Below are 18704 nucleotides of genomic sequence, written 5' to 3' on the forward strand. Positions count from 1 at the left end.
TTCACCAAATAATCCCAAATTACTTCTGAGAGCTTTTAATCTACATAATAATTGTATTTAGAATATTAGGAATTAATTAAAAAAGGGAAAACTTTGCACTGAGAATTAATCCAAATTGGAGGATCAGAGGGCATTATCACCAACCATTTCCCAAAACTAATTCTCATTATGGAAGAGGACACAAGCTGCAATTTAAACACACATTTCCATTTTAGACTTGCGTTTATACTTTAATGAATGTGTCCCAAACGGACTGATTTCCTTTAAAGAATGGATGCTCTATGACCTATACCCAGCGTCTCATTTTCACAGCATTTTAACCCATTTCAGTTGATCATTACAACTGTATACAGAGAAAGCACATAATTACAATGATATTACTACATCCATATTGATGGATTCAATAGTCATTCATTTAAAATAGTACTCCATGAAAGAATTATGCTAAATTAGCTTACAAAACCTTAAAGGCTTTAGAAACAGTGAATAGAGTTTTTGTAATATAAGATCCTGTCTTTCTTCGTGTTCAAAAAGGTGAATAAATGGCATTAAGATTCACCATACATAGAAAACCATTTTCAATGAAACTAAAATGACCAATGTACTTCTCTTTCCTCCGTGTCTCTTATTATCATCTTTGACAAAGGTTTCGCCACAGGCTCACAGCACAGATACTGATCTTCATTCAGTTAAAAATTACAGAAACAGGAAGGAGGGCTTTTCATACCACCCACCAAGTCTTGTGTCCATCTTATCATGATGATGCGTTGTACCTCAAAGAACTGAATGAAAGACCCCAATAAATCTGACTGTCATTTCCATGAAAGGAAAGAGATTGAAATCAGACCTACTCAATAGATTTTCTGTCTGAGTTCACGAACATGCATTGATATCTACCTGTATGAGGAAGGCAATGGGTGCACAATTTTGTCATCAGATTTCCTAAATTGGGAAGGATTCATTTCTAAGCAAATACTGCCATCTAGTGAGAAAATAAAGTATCACATCAATCAGACGTAGTGTGTGATTCTCACTTGCGTCTGTGCTTTGTGATTTCTCCAGGAGGAAAGTGCGAGTGTTAGTGCACAAATTGTAAAAAAACAACAACAATTGTCTGTGCTTCATGTAGCGAGTGATAATTAAATCAACTTACACATGTATGTAGAGCTCCTCAAGACTGTTGAACAGGGCCATTTTATCAGGACCTCACAACTATGCTTCACTACAGGAGGAGAGAATTCAGAATGAAATGATTCAGATGTTGGTCTTAATATCAAGCATGTTTTAATATTATGCATGTTTATCTGAGGTAGTGTAAGTAAAACCAACATAGACTTACTTGATCTGTTAGACAGGTGCCTCATTCTTGTAATCATGTGGGAGAATGATATAATTATGGAAATGGTACTTGAGTAATTGTCATACACTGCTCTGAAAAATGTTATACAACACTTTAGTGAAACAATTACCTGTAAATATGCTTTCAGTTTTGGGTGGTCTACATCAATTATTTTTATACAAAATATTATTGCTGCTTCATCAATAACACATCATTTGTCACCATACAGTCGTGGCCAAAAGTTGAGAATGACACAAATACTATTTTCCACAAAGTTTGCTGCTTCAGTGTCTTTAGATATTGTCAGGTGTTACTATGGAATACTGAAGTATAATTACAAGCATTTCATACGTGTCAAAGGCTTTTATTGACAATTACATGAAGTTAATGCAAAGAGTCAATATTTGCAGTGTTGACCAGTCTTACTGGCAGCAACATCCTTGCCTGTGAAGCCCTTTTTGTGCAAAGCAGTGATGACGGCATGTATTTCCTTGCAGGTAACCATGGTTGACAGAGGAAGAACAATGATTCCAAGCACCACCCTCCTTTTGAAGCTTCCAGTCAAATCAAATCAAATTTATTTATATAGCCCTTCGTACATCAGCTGATATCTCAAAGTGCTGTACAGAAACCCAGCCTAAAACCACGAACAGCAAGCAATGCAGGTGTAGAAGCACCGTGGCTAGGAAAAACTCCCTAGAAAGGCAAAAACCTAGCAAGAAATATAGAGAGGAACCAGGCTATGTGGGGTGGCCAGTCCTCTTCTGGCTGTGCCGGGTGGAGATTATAACAGAACATGGCCAAGATGTTCAAATGTTCATAAATAACCAGCATGGTTGAATAATAATAAGGCAGAACAGTTGAAACTGGAGCAGCAGCACGGCCAGGTGGACTGGGGACAGCAAGGAGTCATCATGTCAGGTAGTCCTGGGGCATGGTCCTAGGGCTCAGGTCCTCCGAGAGAGAGAAAGAAAGAGAATTAGAGAGAGCATATGTGGGGTGGCCAGTCCTCTTCTGGCTGTGCCGGGTGGAGATTATAACAGAACATGGCCAAGATGTTCAAATGTTCATAAATGACCAGCATGGTCGAATAATAATAATAATAATAATAATTCCAGTCTGTTATTTGAACTCAATCAGCATGACAGAGTGATCTCCAGCCTTGTCCCCGTCAACACTCACACCTGTGATAACGAGAGAATCACTGACATGATGTCAGCTGGTCCTTTTGTGGCAGGGCTGAAATGCAGTGGAAATGTTTTTTGGGGATTCAGTTAATTTGCATGACAAATAGGGACTTTGCAATTAATTGCAATTAATATGATCACTCTTCATAACATTCTGGAGTATATGCAAATTGCCATCATACAAACTGAGGCAGCAGACTTTGTGAAAATTAATATTTGTGTCATTCTCAAAACTTTTGGCCACAACTGTATATGGAGGAAAGTGCCTAGTGATGAGGGTGGGTATGCTTGTTTTGTATTGTCTAGGGTTTTTATATGTCTAGGGGTGTTTGTTAATCTAGGCATGTAGGTTTATGGTGGCCTGAATTGGTTCCCAATCAGAGGCAGCTGTTTATTGTTGTCTCTGATTGGGGATCATATTTAGGTTGCCATTTTCCCTTGGGTATTTGTGGGTTCTTATTCTATGTTTAGTTGCCTGTCTGCACTAGCCATATTAGGTTCACGGTTCGTTTTGTTATTTTGTTCGTTTTTTCAGTGTTTATTCTTTAATAAAGAGGAACGTATGCTAATCATACTGCGCCTTGGTCTCCTCCCTACGACGACCGTGAGATAGTATTAATAATGTATTCATCTACAGTAAAAGCAAATTATCTTTAAGCTTTCACTCACTTTTGATATTTGAGTCAAATATATAAAAGTATGAGTCACCCACTAGGGAGCCAGGCCCAGCCAATCAGAAGGAGTTTATCCTGAGAAAAAGGGATTTATTACAGATAGATATATTCAGTTTCATCAGCTGTCCAGGTGGCTGTTCTCCGACGATCCCGAAGCCGGATGTGGAGATCCTGGGCTGGCGTGGTTACACGTGGTCTGCTGTTGTGAGGCCGGTTGGATGTACTGCCAAATTCTCTAAAACGACATTGGGGGTGGCTTATGGTAGAGAAATTAACATTAAATTATCTGGCAACAGCTCTGGTGGACATTCCTGCAGTCAGCATGCCAAAATGCACATTCCCTCAAAAACTTGAGACATCTGTGGCATTTTAGAGTGGCATTTTATTGTCCCCAGCACAAGGTGCAACTGGATAATAATCTTGAAGTTTAATCAGCTTCTTGATATGCCACACCTATCAATTGGATGGATTATCTTGGAAAAGGTGAAATGCTCACTAACTGGGGTGTAAACAAATTCGTGCACACAATTGTAGAGAAATAAACTTTGTGCATGGACCAACACTTTACATGTTGCGTTCAGTATATTTGCTTCTGTAAAATGGTAAAAGTCACCCTCTCTGTGCCATGTTTTAGTGAGATCGATGTCAAAGTCATTGTCAGAGACAAACAGAAGGGGAAACTTATTCGTTAAGGATTGTAGAGTGCAAAATGTGTGGATGCATTGGTTGGAAACAGATTCATGGCATTTTGGTTGGTCCACTCCGCTTTGTATGGACTGTATTGGCTAGGAGTGGGTGATATCATATTTTTATTTATTTATTTCACCTTTATTTAACCAGGTAGGCAAGTTGAGAACAAGTTCTCATTTACAATTGCGACCTGGCCAAGATAAAGCAAAGAAGTTCGACACATACAACGACACAGAGTTACACATGGAGCAAAACAAACATACAGTCAATAATACAGTATAAACAAGTCTCTATACGATGTGAGCAAATGAGGTGAGATAAGGGAGGTAAAGGCAAAAAAAGGCCATGGTGGCAAAGTAAATACAATATAGCAAGTAAAACACTGGAATGGTAGATTTGCAATGGAAGAATGTGCAAAGTAGAAATAAAAACAATGGGGTGCAAAGGAGCAAAATAAATAAATAAATTAAATACAGTAGGGAAAGAGGTAGTTGTTTGGGCTAAAATATAGGTGGGCTATGTACAGGTGCAGTAATCTGTGAGCTGCTCTGACAGTTGGTGCTTAAAGCTAGTGAGGGAGATAAGTGTTTCCAGTTTCAGTGCTTTTTGTAGTTCGTTCCAGTCATTGGCAGCAGAGAACTGGAAGGAGAGGCGGCCAAAGAAAGAATTGGTTTTGGGGGTGACTAGAGAGATATATCTGCTGGAGCGTGTGCTACAGGTGGGAGATGCTATGGTGACCAGCGAGCTGAGATAAGGGGGGACTTTACCTAGCAGGGTCTTGTAGATGACATGGAGCCAGTGGGTTTGGCGACGAGTATGAAGAGAGGGCCAGCCAACGAGAGCGTACAGGTCGCAATGGTGGGTAGTATATGGGGCTTTGGTGACAAAACGGATTGCACTGTGATAGACTGCATCCAATTTGTTGAGTAGGGTATTGGAGGCTATTTTGTAAATGACATCGCCAAAGTCGAGGATTGGTAGGATGGTCAGTTTTACAAGGGTATGTTTGGAAGCATGAGTGAAGGATGCTTTGTTGCGAAATCGGAAGCCAATTCTAGATTTAACTTTGGATTGGAGATATTTGATATGGGTCTGGAAGGAGAGTTTACAGTCTAACCAGACACCTAAATATTTGTAGTTGTCCACGTATTCTAAATCAGAGCCGTCCAGAGTAGTGATGTTGGACAGGCGGGTAGGTGCGGGTAGCGATCGGTTGAAGAGCATGCATTTAGTTTTACTTGTATTTAAGAGCAATTGGAGGCCACGGAAGGAGAGTTGTATGGCATTGAGGCTTGCCTGGAGGGTTAGTAACACAGTGTCCAAAGAAGGGCCAGAAGCATACAGAATAGTGTCGTCTGCGTAGAGGTGGATCAGAGACTCACCAGCAGCAAGAGCGACCTCATTGATGTATACAGAGAAGAGAGTCGGTCCAAGAATTGAACCCTGTGGCCAGGTGGAAAGCATGGCCAGCCGTAGAAAAATGCTTATTGAAATTCTCAATTATGGTGGATTTATCAGTGGTGACAGTGTTTCCTATCTTCAGTGCAGTGGGCAGCTGGGAGGAGGTGTTCTTATTCTCCATGGACTTTACAGTGTCCCAGAACTTTGAGTTAGTGTTGCAGGAAGCAAATTTCTGCTTGAAAAAGCTAGCCTTGGCTTTTCTAACTGCCTGTGTATGTTGGTTTCTAGCTTCCCTGAAAAGTTGCATATCACGGGGGCTGTTCGATGTTAATGCAGAACGCCATAGGATGTTTTTGTGTTGGTTAAGGGCAGTCAGGTCTGGGGAGAACAAAGGGCTATATCTGTTCCTGGTTCTAAATTTCTTGAATGGGGCATGTTTATTTAAGATGGTTAGGAAGGCATTTAAAAAAAATATCCAGGCATTCTCTACTGACGGGATGAGATCAATATCCTTCCAGGATACCCCGGCCAGGTCGATTAGAAAGGCCTGCTCGCTGAAGAGTTTCAGGGAGCGTTTTACAGTGATGAGTGGGGGTCGTTTGACCGCTGACCCATTACGGATGCAGGCAATGATCGCTGAGATCTTGGTTGAAGACAGCAGAGGTGTATTTAGAGGGCAAGTTGGTTAGGATGATATCTATGAGGGTGCCCTTGTTTAAGGCTTTGGGGAGGTACCTGGTAGGCTCATTGATAATTTGTGTGAGATTGAGGGCATCAAGTTTAGATTGTAGGATGGCTGGGGTGTTAAGCATGTTCCAGTTTAGGTCACCTAGCAGCACAAGCTCTGAAGATAGATGGGGGGCAATCAGTTCACATATGGTGTCCAGAGCACAACTAGGGGCAGAGGGTGGTCTATAGCAGACTGCAACGGTGAGAGACTTGTTTTTAGAGAGGTGGATTTTTAAAAGTAGAAGTTGTTTGGGTTCAGACCTGGATAGTAGGACAGAACTCTGCAGGCTAACACCGCCCCCTTTGGCAGTTCTATCTTGTCTGAAAAGGTTGTAGTTTGGAATTAAAATTTCAGAATTTTTGGTAGTCTTCCTAAGCCAGGATTCAGACACAGCTAGAACATCCGGGTTGGCAGAGTGTGCTAAAGCAGTGAATAGAACAAACTTAGGGAGGAGGCTTCTAATGTTAACATGCATGAAACCAAGGCTATTACGGTTACAGAAGTCGTCAAAAGAGAGCGCCTGGGGAATAGGAGTGGAGCAAGGCACTGTAGGGCCTGGATTCACCTCTACATCACCAGAGGAACAGAGGAGTAGAATAAGGGTGCGGCTGAAAGCAATAAGAATTGGTCGTCTAGAACGTCTGGAACAGAGAGTAAAAGGAGGTTTCTGGGGGCGATAAAATAGCATCAAGGTATAATGTACAGACAAAGGTATGGTAGGATGTGAATACAGTGGAGGTAAACCTAGGTATTGAGTGATGAAGAGAGATATTGTCTCTAGAAACATCATTGAAACCAGGAGATGTCATTGCATGTGTGGGTGGTGGAACTAATAGGTTGGATAAGGTATGGTGAGCAGGACTAGAGGCTCTACAGTGAAATAAGCCAATAAACACTAACCAGAACAGCAATGGACAAGGCATATTGACATTAAGGAGAGGCATGCTTAGTCGAGTGATTAAAAGGGTCCAGAGAGTGGAGAGGTTGGTTGGGGGTAACGGCGAGCCAGACAGCCAGCCAGGCCATCGGTAGCAAGCTAGCATAGGATGGACGTCTGTTATTAGCCACCTCTTGCGCTCCGTCAGTAGATTAGTGGGGTTCCGTGTGGTAGAGGGGACCAATCCAAATCACACAACAACAACAACAAAAATAAAAACAATAGATATAACTAGAGGCCCAAGAAGAAGAAAAAAAATAATAACAATAAAAATAAATAAATAAATTGTCCGATTATCTATTCAGATAGCAGCCGATAAGACAGCTAATGGCTAGCAGGCCGCAGATGGGCGCCCAGGCAACATCACGACGGAGGAACCAGACGGATAACTCCCTCGGGTAGACAACGTCGGCAGTTCAGCCGTGAAGGTCCGGTGGGGCTCCGCGTAGGCAGCAAAACGGGTCCGGATAGGTGACCGCAGCCCAGGAGTGATTGATGGAACTCCTCAGCTGGCTAGCTCTGGAACAACTGATGTTCGCTCCGGAATCAACGAAAGCTTTAACTAGCTCCTGATTAGCTTCTGGCTAGCTCCTGGCTAGCTTCTGACCTAGCTCCTGGCTAGCTCCTGGCTAGCTTCTTGGATGATTACAGATTTGAGGTAAATAATACTTTTTTATAAATATAAATTGGTGAGGCGGGTTGCAGGAGAGTGTTTTGAGGATGAGTTTATGGAAAATTTAAATTAAAAAAAAAGGTATGAAAAAAGAAGTAAATATATATACGGGACAAGACGAGGACAAAAGATGTCTGAACTGCTATGCCATCTTGGTGATGCTGAGGATCAGCCTTTAGAAATGGCAAGTGGTCTTTATTGTCCAACTCTAGGGTGCATGTTGTACTGCTCGCATTGTGCGTGCACAAGAGACTTTCAGAGGGGGAAAATCTTCTGACCGTATTCCCTGCAATATTTCAGCCATGAAGTCCTGAAGGTCCAATAACCTTTTTGCTGCTTTCAAGGTGATATCCAGTTTATTAATTTATTTGTTTCTCCTGTACAATTAATCACCAGCACAATGAACGTAATTTAAAAAAATTATAAACCTTCACCATTAGTATTTCAGGATATTTTGTCTGATGAACAACATCAACAGGCTGCTACTCATCCACTGCCATAGCGTCATCTAATTTGTACTGCCTCCGTATAGGAGACCTGCTCGGCAGCCCTGATCCTCACGATTATGACCTCCTTAAACCTAACAGAATTCTGGAACATGATTCCCATCACAGTTGCAGCATCCTCAGACTCTTCAACACTGATATTCTGTCTGCAAATACTTGACATGTGGCCAACGTTTTACATTTATGACAGTGTAGCGGTTTTTGTACATATGCTCAGACCACATATTGTTACATGGGTCAGGAGAGACTTTTCACCAAACATCAATAGTACAGAAATGTCTTTCCTCCTTTCCATTCACAGTATGGGTTAATTGACATGACCCAACTATTCCCGTCATGTTGTCCCTATAACAAGAAGCCTCTATCCAGCGAGATGACACATTTCCCCGGTGCCCTACTCTGAAAATCATAACTCTACACTCCATATGTTGAATGTTTATAGAGCTTTCTCTATTTGCGCTTTCGATACACATGAAATTACCATCATACCTCTCTTGGTCACTCTGATCGACTCCACTTTTCACAATTCGTCCTTCACCATCTTCATAACGGGTCTCCCAAATAAACATGCTTATTCATGGAGTGTACTCCAACTAGAAACAGCTGTTCATTTCCAACTTTAGTTTTAGCTCCATTCTTTATTACCGTTGTCCAGTCATAATTACCAACGTCACTCACGTCAACAAAGTCGAACACTGCATCAGCTGCCGCCATTCCAATACCTGCCCCCATCGGACCAGATTCAAGTTTGTCCAGCCACCTTCCTACACTCTGGAACTCTTTATTCTTCTTGTCCTCTGGTTGAAGCTAGCTCGGGTCTCCATTCTGTACGACATTGTTCCCAATCAGTGCTGACTATAATCCCAGTTGATAGGCCGGCTAAAGCAAACCCCTTTGTTGAGTTTCTTGCACATAAAAAGAAAACGTTTTACGGCTAAACCCGCCCATTTCTACACATTCTTTTCATAAAATCTGATTTTAAACCTGAAACCTAAGCTTAAATTTACACTGCTAACCGTATGCCTCACCCGAACTTTTTGTAGACAATTTTGTGCGTGTGGCTGTGTTATACAGGGGAAACCCTGTGGCCACGGATTGCGGTTTCAGCAAGATACCACCACCAGAAACCAAATCAAATTGTATGTCACATGCGCCGAATACAACAGGTGTACACCTTACTTACAAGCCCTTAAAAAAAAAGTGTTAACTGCATTGATGGTTAAGTAAAAAAAGAGATTAGATGCGGCCTTGTGAATGTTGACCTGCTTAAAGGTCTTACATCGGCTACGGAGAGCGTGATCGCACAGTCATCCAAAACAGTTGATGCTCTCAAGCATGCTTCAGTGTTGCTTGCCTCGAAGCGAGCATTGAAGTAATTTATCTCGTCTGGTAGGCTTGTCTCACTGGGCAGCTCACGGCTGTGCTTCTCGTTGTAGTCTATAATACTTTGTAAGCCCTGCCACATCCTACGAGCGTGGGAGCTAGTATAGTACGATGCAATCTTAGTCCTGTATTGACTAAATAGATTTGTCCGAATTTAAGGTTAGGCATATGCTTAAGGTTAGGTTTGAAATCAGATTTTAATGATACATTTTAGAAATGAGCAGGGTTAAGCCATAATTATGACTTTGTGACTGTGGTTATAGTTTTACACAAAATAATATTGTGTATTATTTATTTGATGAAAGTACCGACGACACCGGTGCATTAGTCATTCGCACCAGCTTGTCGTTGTGCATCCTGAGGGTAGTGAGGTTGGCTAATTGTCACATCCATATAAATCCTAGCTAGCTATCATCACAGATGACGAAACCAATGGTATGGTTAAAAATAGTATTTTTGTCATCGTGGAGGGACTCCAGCTAGCTTGTTTACTACTAAACTAACCTACCTCGAGGTAGCTATCGCCATAGCAACGAAAAACGGCAAGTTGCTGTCTGGCTTCAAAATATCCAAACACAGATAGTTATAAAAAAATGTTGGTCCAAACTATCATGGTATTTCTATAGTAAATCTCATCTTTAACGGTATTGAATCTAGTCACGACAGGGATGTAGCTGGGGAGAGTTTATTTTAGTTTATTAGGATCTCAGTTAGCTATACGCAATATAAGGTTTTAATTTGACGTGTAAAATAACAAAATTATATTGTGTATGCTGAATTTGCAAGAGCAAGCCAAGCGCTACCACAAGGGTCAGTAGTGCTGTCAAAATGTTTTAAAATGAAACACTGCAAACAAGCACACGGGTCATAATACACCATTATTTGTACGACCAATGGGAAAACGTCTGAGTCCCAGAAATAAGAGCAGGACCAAAAATGATAGCTAGGTAGGTTTGTCCAACATTCTCCCTGCCACGCAACCATCCCAGAGGCAGGGGAGAAAGGATGGTCCACCTGCCTGTTGGACTGAGGCCGGTACCTGGATGGGAGGTTGGCCGCGGCCCCCAGCTTCTCCATGAAGGCTCTCCATACCCGCAACTTGAATTGGGGGCCACGTCAGGGGCCATGTCCTCCAGAAGGCCGTAGTGCCAGAAGACCTGCTGGATCAGTGCCTCGGCAACCTGGAGAGCGGTAGGGAGACCAGAGAGAGGGATAAAACGGCAGGATTTAGAGAACTTGTCCACAACAACCACAATAATGGTGAAACAATCAGACAGAGGGAGATCAGTAACGAAGTCCATGGAGAGATGGGACCAAGGCCGCTGAGGCATGGGAAGGAGTTTCCCTGCTGGAGTGTGCCAGGGATATATAGTTTGGGCACATAGAGCAGGAGTTGACATAGAAAGCATCGTCATGCGACAAGGTGGACCACCAGTATTTAGCGGAGAGGGATGGAATTGTGCGGGTGATACCTGTGTCCAGAGGCGAGGGATGTGTGCGCCCAGGTCAACAGCAGATCCAAACTACCTGCCCTCCAGGACACCTACACCACCCGATGTTACAGGAAGGCCACAAAGATCATCAAGGACAACACCCACCCGAGCCACTGCCTGTTCACCCCGCTATCATCCAGAAGGCGAGGTCAGTACAGGTGCATCAAAGCTGGGACCGAGAGACTGAAAAACAGCTTCTATCTCAAGGCCATCAGACTGTTAAACAGCAACCACTAACATTGAGTGGCTGCTGCCAACACACTGACTCAACTCCAGCCACTTCAATAATGGGAATTGATGGGAAAGGATGTAAAATATATCACTAGCCACTTTAAACAATGCTACCTAATATAATGTTTACATACCCTACATTATTCATCTCATATGTATACGTATATACTGTACTCTATCATCTACTGCATCCTTATGTAATACATGTATCACTAGCCACTTTAACTATGCCACTTTGTTTACATACTCATCTCATATGTATATACTGTACTCGATACCATCTACTGTATCTTGCCTATGCTGCTCTGCACCATCACTCATTCATATCTTTATGTACATATTCTTTATCCCCTTACACTGTGTATAAGAAATTAGTTTTGGAATTGTTAGTTAGATTACTTGTTGGTTATTACTGCATTGTCGGAACTGGAAGCACAAGCATTTCGCTACACTCACATTAGCATCTGCTAACCATGTGTATGTGACAAATAAAATTTGATTTGGATTTGATTTGATCCCTTAATAACCCTGTGGGAACGTAGATGCGGGTTCCCTCTCCAGAGCCTGGCGGATGGAATGATGGGCACCTGTGGAACCACAGGGTAAGGGAAAGCAGGTCTCCCGACATCTTCATGCCCAGGCAATGATTTTGATCCTCAACCAGGATATGGTGGAGAGTCTGAGGATGACGTTGTGTACTGGCGCAATGAGGAAGGGAAGGCTTTCTTGGTGCACTGGTCCCACGGTGAGGGGTGTTGTGATGTGCGTGATGTAATGTGATCGTGCCGAATCCCAATGGCTTGGACCGAGAAAGGAAAGGAGAGCAGGTACGAGGTGATGTTTAGGGAGGAGGCGAAGGCCTGGTTGATGAAATTCCAGAGGCACCAGAGTCCACTAGAGACAACACCCGAGGGAAAGCCAGCGAAATGGAAACCGGGAAGGCTTTGGCGGAAAAACTGACGGAATACTCACATCTACTCTAGGAGACAGATGACCACAGGGGCATCCCTCTGCCCTAGTGGACTCATCTGAAACTGGTGGCCCTCCTGGCCGCAATAGGAACACAGCCCCAGTGGTTTCTGGCGATATTGCTCTGCCGCAGAGAGGTGTGTGGACCCTACCGCAATGGGTTCAGGCTCTGCCTCAGGACAGCCAAAGGAGGGGGTGAGGGAGGTATCAGCCCTCCCGAAGAAGGTTGTCCAGACAGATGACCATCATGATGAGCGCCTCCAAGGAAAAGTCTCCATCTAGACCTCCTCACAGTCCTCTACGGAATAGGGTGCAGAGTGCCTGTTCACTCGATCCCCTGAAGGGTGCCACGGTCCAGAAGGTGAGAGCTTCCTCAGAGGTCTGGGCACCCTGCAAGATTTGGAATATTTGCTCACCTCCTTTGCCCTCCGGTGGATGGTCAAAGACCGCCCTGAACCTCTTGTATGAACCTAGCGCGTCCTCTCCTCTCTCCCAGACAGCTATAGCCCTCTCCAACATCTGCCCGGTCAGCAGGAAAATGGCCATGGCAACCTTGGACCTCTTGGCGGTGGGGGATCCCGACTGAAATAGAGGGAGCACTGGAGTAGGAAGCAAATGTATTAAAAATTCAACTGAAATATGATATTTACATAAGTACTCAGACCCTTTACTCAGTACTTTCTTGCAGCACCTTTGGCAGCGATAACAGAATTGAGTCTTCTTGGTATGACGCCAAAAGCTTGGCACACCTGTGTTTGCGGAGTTCTCCCATTCTTCTCTGCAGATCCTCTCAAGCTCTGTCAAGTTGGATGGGGGAGCGTTGCTGCACAGCCATTTTCAGGTCTCTTCAGAGATGTTTGATCAGGTTCAAGTCAGGGCTCTGGCTGGGCCACTCAAGGATATTCAGAGACTTGTCCCGAAGACACTCCTGCATTGTCATGGTTGTGTGCTTAGGGTCGTTGTCCTGTTGGAAGTTGAACCTTCACTCCAGTCTGAGGTCCTGAGCGCACTGGAGCAAGTTATCATCGAGGATCTCTGTACTTTGCTCCGTTCATCTTTGCCTTGATCGTCCCAGTTCCTGCCGCTAAAAAACATCTCCACAGCATGATGCATGATGCTGCCACCACACTTCACCATAGGGATGGTATTGGCCAGGTGATGAGCAGTGCCTGGTTTCATCCAGACGTGACGCTTGGCATTCAGGCCAAAGAGTTCAATCTTAGTTCCATCAGACCAGAGACTCTTTCTCATGGTCTGAGAGTCTTTAGGTGTTTTTTCACAAACTCCAAGCAGGCTGTCATGTACCTTTTACTGAGGAGCAGCTTCCGCCGGGCTATTCCACCGTGAAGGCCTGATTGGTGGAATGCTGCAAAGATGAATGACCCTTCCAGAAGGACAACCATCTCCACAGAGGAACTCTGGAGCTCTGTCAGAGTGACCATTTGGGTTCTTTTTCACCTCCCTGATCAAGGCCCTTCACCAATTGTTCAGTTTGGCCGGGCGGCCATCTCTAGGATGGTCCATCTATGGTGGTTCCAAACTTCTTCCATTTATGAATGACTGAGGCCACTGTATTCTTTGGGACCTTCAATGCCACCAACATTTTTTGGTACCCTTCCCCAGATCTGTGCCTCGACACAATCCTGTCTGAGCTCTACGGACAATTCCATCAACCTCGTAGCTTGATTTTTTATCTGACATGCACTGTCAACTGCGGGACCTTATATTACATATGTGTGCCTTTCCAAAGCATGTCCAATCAATTGAATTTGCCACAGATGGACTCCAATCAAGTTATAGAAACATCAAGGATGATCAATGGAAACAGAATGCACCTGGACTCAATTTCAAGTCTAATAGCAAAAGGGTCAACACCTATGTAAATAAGATATATTTTAATGCATTTGCAAAAATGTCCCAAAAACTTTTCACTAAAGATATTTTTTTAATTAGGCCATTTTAGAATAAGGCTGTAACATAACAAAATGTGGAAAACGTTTCACTCAAGCATTACATTTTTATATAGTGACAAAACTAATACTGTGGGGCACAAGTGAATGAGAGGGCTAAGCCCCCTTGTGGAACCGGGCCGGTCAAAATATAGAATAAATCAAGCATTTTGTCAGTGATAACAGCTTGTTAACTGGATGCAAGCGGTCTACCTACTATGTTGACTTCAGTTTGCAGAATAACAAAGTCACTCACAAATAGCTTTGATTCAGATGTTTTAGCAATTTCTGGGGTAGCTAGTAGTAACCTAGCTAGCGTCAATGCAACCAGCCTGAAAACAATGATCAGAAGCTGCAATAATTTGATATTCTTAGCAATAAGCTTCCCAGCTACCTAGCCATGTTGCCGCAAGATAAACTTATAAGCATGGCTTGACCAGACCAGGTCTGACAATCTTCAATCAAATACAAAAACTGTCTTATAAAATTAGGGGTTCTTTAGATGACCCCTGGCTAGATAGTTATGGTGCTTTCAAGACAACTGGGAACTCTGGAAATAAACGAGGTCAAATCATGACATCATTGATCTTAAGGTCAGAATGTTCTAAACTATTTTTCATATTGAACAAATTGTCGTTTGAAGTCAGATTTCCGAGATCCGTTGTTTTTAATTCGGCATTTGCATGCTAGTCGGTGACTAGGAAACGTTCGATTTGCTAATTCGTTCAACTCGGCACATGTACAACTACAACCAGATAGCAAGTCGTACATTTCTGAGTTTCCTAGTTCTGACTAGCATGTGAACGTGGGGCATAACTATCACTAATGCAACAAATGAGGTCATTTTGCTAGGAAGTGTGTATCTCCCTTGTGCGGCAATGGCAGTTGTGCAACAACTTTACCAGCATCATTGCATCACTGACATGAAATATGAGTGCTAGTGTAATCAATGTGTAAAAACGATGTAAAAAAGTATTGTGACGTGCAGTCATTCAGATCATGATTGGTCATAAGCGTTGACATATCATTTTTGCACGCAAAGACCTAAAAGGCATTCCACACATGTAGCAGCTACTCTTCCTGGGGTCCACAAAGGATGATTAACAGGAGACGCAAGACCATAGAGATAGACAGAGGACTCATCTTTGCATCTGTGCTGTGTTAGCGTCTGACAGCATGTGTGACCGGTTTCCAGAAGCTAGGTGTATGTTGCACATCACTACTTCACAGGAGAGGCATTTGAATCCCCCCCATTAATACAAATACAATTGTTAAGGTACAAGGCTAGTTGATTTAGCCAGGGAAAAACATAGGACCCTTACCGCTAGCCATGATTTGATTAACAAATGGATGGGCTGGACATGCCAAGATAGGAGTTCGGGTTAGTCTGCCTTGTATCTGTCTTTAACATGAACTGCTCAGTATGTGTGGATAATCTTTTCTACCACTGCTTTTTTTTTAAAGATATGAGGAACTGAAAAAGTTGCGCTGTACTTTGAGGATGATCGTGCCATGCTGACTCCGATTCTGAAAATGAATCAGACAATGATTAAATCCCAGATTTAGGTAAAAACATTTTAATTGAACCAGAGACTGTAGTCTTCTGATAACAGTGGTGAAAAAGAAATGGTGTCGTTATGAACGATGTTGACCGAGTTTTTAAAATTAGTGGAATGCCCGGTGGAAGCAGAGAAATGATTGCCAAATGGAGAGATTTCAAAAGAGAACATAAAAGGCTGTTGTATAAAAAACCTGTCTCTGGATTACATCTTCAAACTAAGGGCAACCATGGCGTCGATGACAGAGGGAGAAGTGTTCATCCATGTATACGGGTAAACGTCTAGCAACATTTTCAGATATACTTTTCTAATTTTGTCAGAAAGTCATTTTCATTGCAAGTTAAAGCAAGTTGTTTCCAACGCTGCAATACTACCATGCAGGTAGCTAAAGCTCAACAACTAGTTTCAACATTAGATAGCTAGCAACGCAAATGACTAGCTGGTTCGCAAGCTAACATTATGTGTATGATCTGTGTAGTCTCAGAAAGCCATTTGTGTTGCTAGCTAAAGTTTAACCTAGTTGTTTAGCTTTAGCTACTTGCAGAGTCATGCATGGTAGTAATTGCAGCGTTGAAAACAACTGGGAACTTGGAAAAATGCAAAGTCGAATCATGATGTCATTGATCTTCAGATCAGAAAGTCAGAGCTCTAGAAAGTTTCTGAGTTGGAATACTGAGTTGGATGACCATTCAAGTACATTTTTCCCCCAGTCGGAGAAATTTTTTCTGAGTTCCCAGTTGTTTTCAACCCAGCGTTAGAGTTGGGATTATGGTTCATTGTTTGGCTAGCTAGCTACATGTCTAAACAAAAGACTCCACTATGAAAGTAAGAATTTAACTATGCCGTTTACATTTTCTGTATCCTGTGCATGTGACAAGTAAACCTTGATTCTATTTGATATAGTGTGTAAAAACAATGTAAAAAAAAAAAAAAAAGTATTGTGACGTGCAGACCAGAGACTAATGTGAAGAACATAGCCTGCACCAAAGTCAGATTAGAATATGGGTCTGGATTAGATAGTGCATCTTTACTACCATCACCACTTAATCTTGAAATCTTTGGTTGTTTACTACTGTGAATCCTTAAAGAGACTAGTGGGGCTAAGGCTTAAGAGGGTGTGAACGATGCTGAATGGTGTAGACAAAGAGCTCGCCAGTAGGTGTACCAAAACATTACCAGGCCATTTTCTCAAACTTTTAGCAACTTTCCAAGCATAATTACTTTCCCATTAATATACCATTTTCTAGTTCTGTGTCTACTTTTATCCAATGTAAAAAAAACAATTTCAAATGCTGCTATATAGGACCCAATCCAGCTGGTGGGTCACATTTTGAAATACTAAATGTTCTTCACAACTGGCTGATCACGGCTGATGAACGAGTGGGATATGACTCCAACAGGGTCACCAGGAGTCCCACCACGTTGACTACATAAAAAAAAAATGCTGGAAGCCCTTAATGGCGCTGCGCATGCCAAACCAGACTTTTGGCCACTAGAGGCCTCTATCATTCTCTATGGATGAGACAGACTTTGCAGCCGTCACATTAATAGGGACATAATTACTTCCACGTAATGTTAGGGATCATGTTTGATCACATAATCACACAGCCTGGATGTTTTGTGTAACGAACACAATATATGTCTGTAAAAGGAAATATTTATGGTTTGGGAAGGGTTTACGGGAATAGCTAGCTAGCCACCTTGCTGGCTACTTTGGATGACATTTGGCAAGGATGCTACTACGGTGGATACGGCAACAGCTGGTAAGTAAAGTATCCTCGTTAACTAGCTAGAAAGACTCGTTAACTAGCTAGACATATCCGCTAGCAAGTCGACTTTGCTATTGAGAAAGACGTTGATGCACATGAAACAATATGATTTAGCTACCTAGTTGCTTTGAAGAGTTAAGAATCCGACCAACTGGCTGCCTGTAAGTTCGCCGCTGAGCTAGCTGGCTTGTTTATTTACCAAATATGAGTAGGGCTAGCTGTTAGCTACTGCATTAATCCAACCAGGGCTCACTTATACATTCTAACGCAACTCAAATGTATCTAGCAAGTTGGCTGTTCTGTTATGCACGATGAGCTAAGCTTTTGGCCAGTTAGTTAACGTTATACTAAACTAGCTAACTATAATTAGCTACTTTTGAGTAATTTAGCAGACGTTATCGAGAGTTAACGTTGCTTACAATTAGTGTATTCATCTTAAAGTGGAACTTATTAAATCTGTTCAGAATACACCCCCAGCCCAGGAAGAATGACACGTTTTGTACATTTGATGCGCAAACACTTATATGGTCATTCATAAAGTCATAGAATGTTTGGGAATGACAAAGGCATTTGTGAAAATTCTATTGCAATACAGTGTGAACGCAGCCGTTCATTTGGACAATTAGGCGCTAGTGGGATATGAACAAATTGAGGATGGGAGACCCACGTATAGGTGCGGACCACAGACGACAAATCGTGTTTCACTTTTGTTACCTGAAGAATAACACATTTATATTACAATATTATTGGGAATGAGAGGGCTACTTACAGTGTTGGGACGGGATTACAGCAGCGATTGAATGAGGATGAGTTGAGGTGTTCAGAGGCTTGACTTTAGTTGAGGTGTGTATATGCTGTAGGCTTCAGTGCAGGACAGGCTCATCATGAATGGTGTTGGAGAAGAGGTCAACTCTTCCACTGAGTGCAGGACCGGATTTGACTGGGAAGACAACAAAAACACACATTTAGACCAGGGATAATAATGAGTTAGTCCAAGCAAGGAGTAAAATAATTTGTGTAATGTGATTGACTACATATAGTAATGAGAATTGACAGGCCTACTCAGTGCTTGGAGAGGAAACAGTCAATGTGCCAGTGGAGGAGAGAATACATGTGAGGAGCGAAATGACAATTGTAGTGGATTGGAAGGGTAATCACCTCTTATAAAAAATAAAAAAAATCAAATCAGGGAACAGGTGGGGATTTAGCTGTAA

The 18704-nt window shown here is 42.5% G+C and overlaps 1 protein-coding gene and 1 long non-coding RNA gene across 6 annotated transcripts in view; one reads left to right on the forward strand and one right to left on the reverse strand.

The window, feature by feature from the left end:
• Positions 1–1536: 1536 nt before the first annotated feature.
• The window catches only part of LOC135556386 (uncharacterized), a 41033-nt gene continuing 23865 nt past the window's right edge, over positions 1537–18704 (reverse strand). For 2 of the 3 annotated variants that reach the window (XR_010457981.1, XR_010457983.1), the window contains exons 2-3: positions 18260–18430; positions 10192–10701 (exon numbers count right to left, since the gene is read on the reverse strand). This is a non-coding gene — a long non-coding RNA (uncharacterized LOC135556386). Of the gene's footprint in view, positions 2294–10191; positions 10702–18259; positions 18431–18704 lie in introns of those variants that run through there. The other variant, XR_010457982.1, reaches the window with a different exon arrangement.
• The window catches only part of LOC135556382 (phospholipid-transporting ATPase IF-like), a 59958-nt gene continuing 58490 nt past the window's right edge, over positions 17237–18704 (forward strand). For all 3 annotated transcript variants that reach the window (XM_064989547.1, XM_064989546.1, XM_064989548.1), the window contains exon 1: positions 17237–17484. In XM_064989547.1, the coding sequence (XP_064845619.1) occupies positions 17455–17484 (30 nt within the window). In that variant the 5' untranslated portion in view covers positions 17237–17454. The remainder of the gene's footprint in view (positions 17485–18704) is intronic.

Source organism: Oncorhynchus masou, chromosome 15, assembly GCF_036934945.1.
Source record: "Oncorhynchus masou masou isolate Uvic2021 chromosome 15, UVic_Omas_1.1, whole genome shotgun sequence".
Taxonomy (NCBI): domain Eukaryota; kingdom Metazoa; phylum Chordata; class Actinopteri; order Salmoniformes; family Salmonidae; genus Oncorhynchus; species Oncorhynchus masou.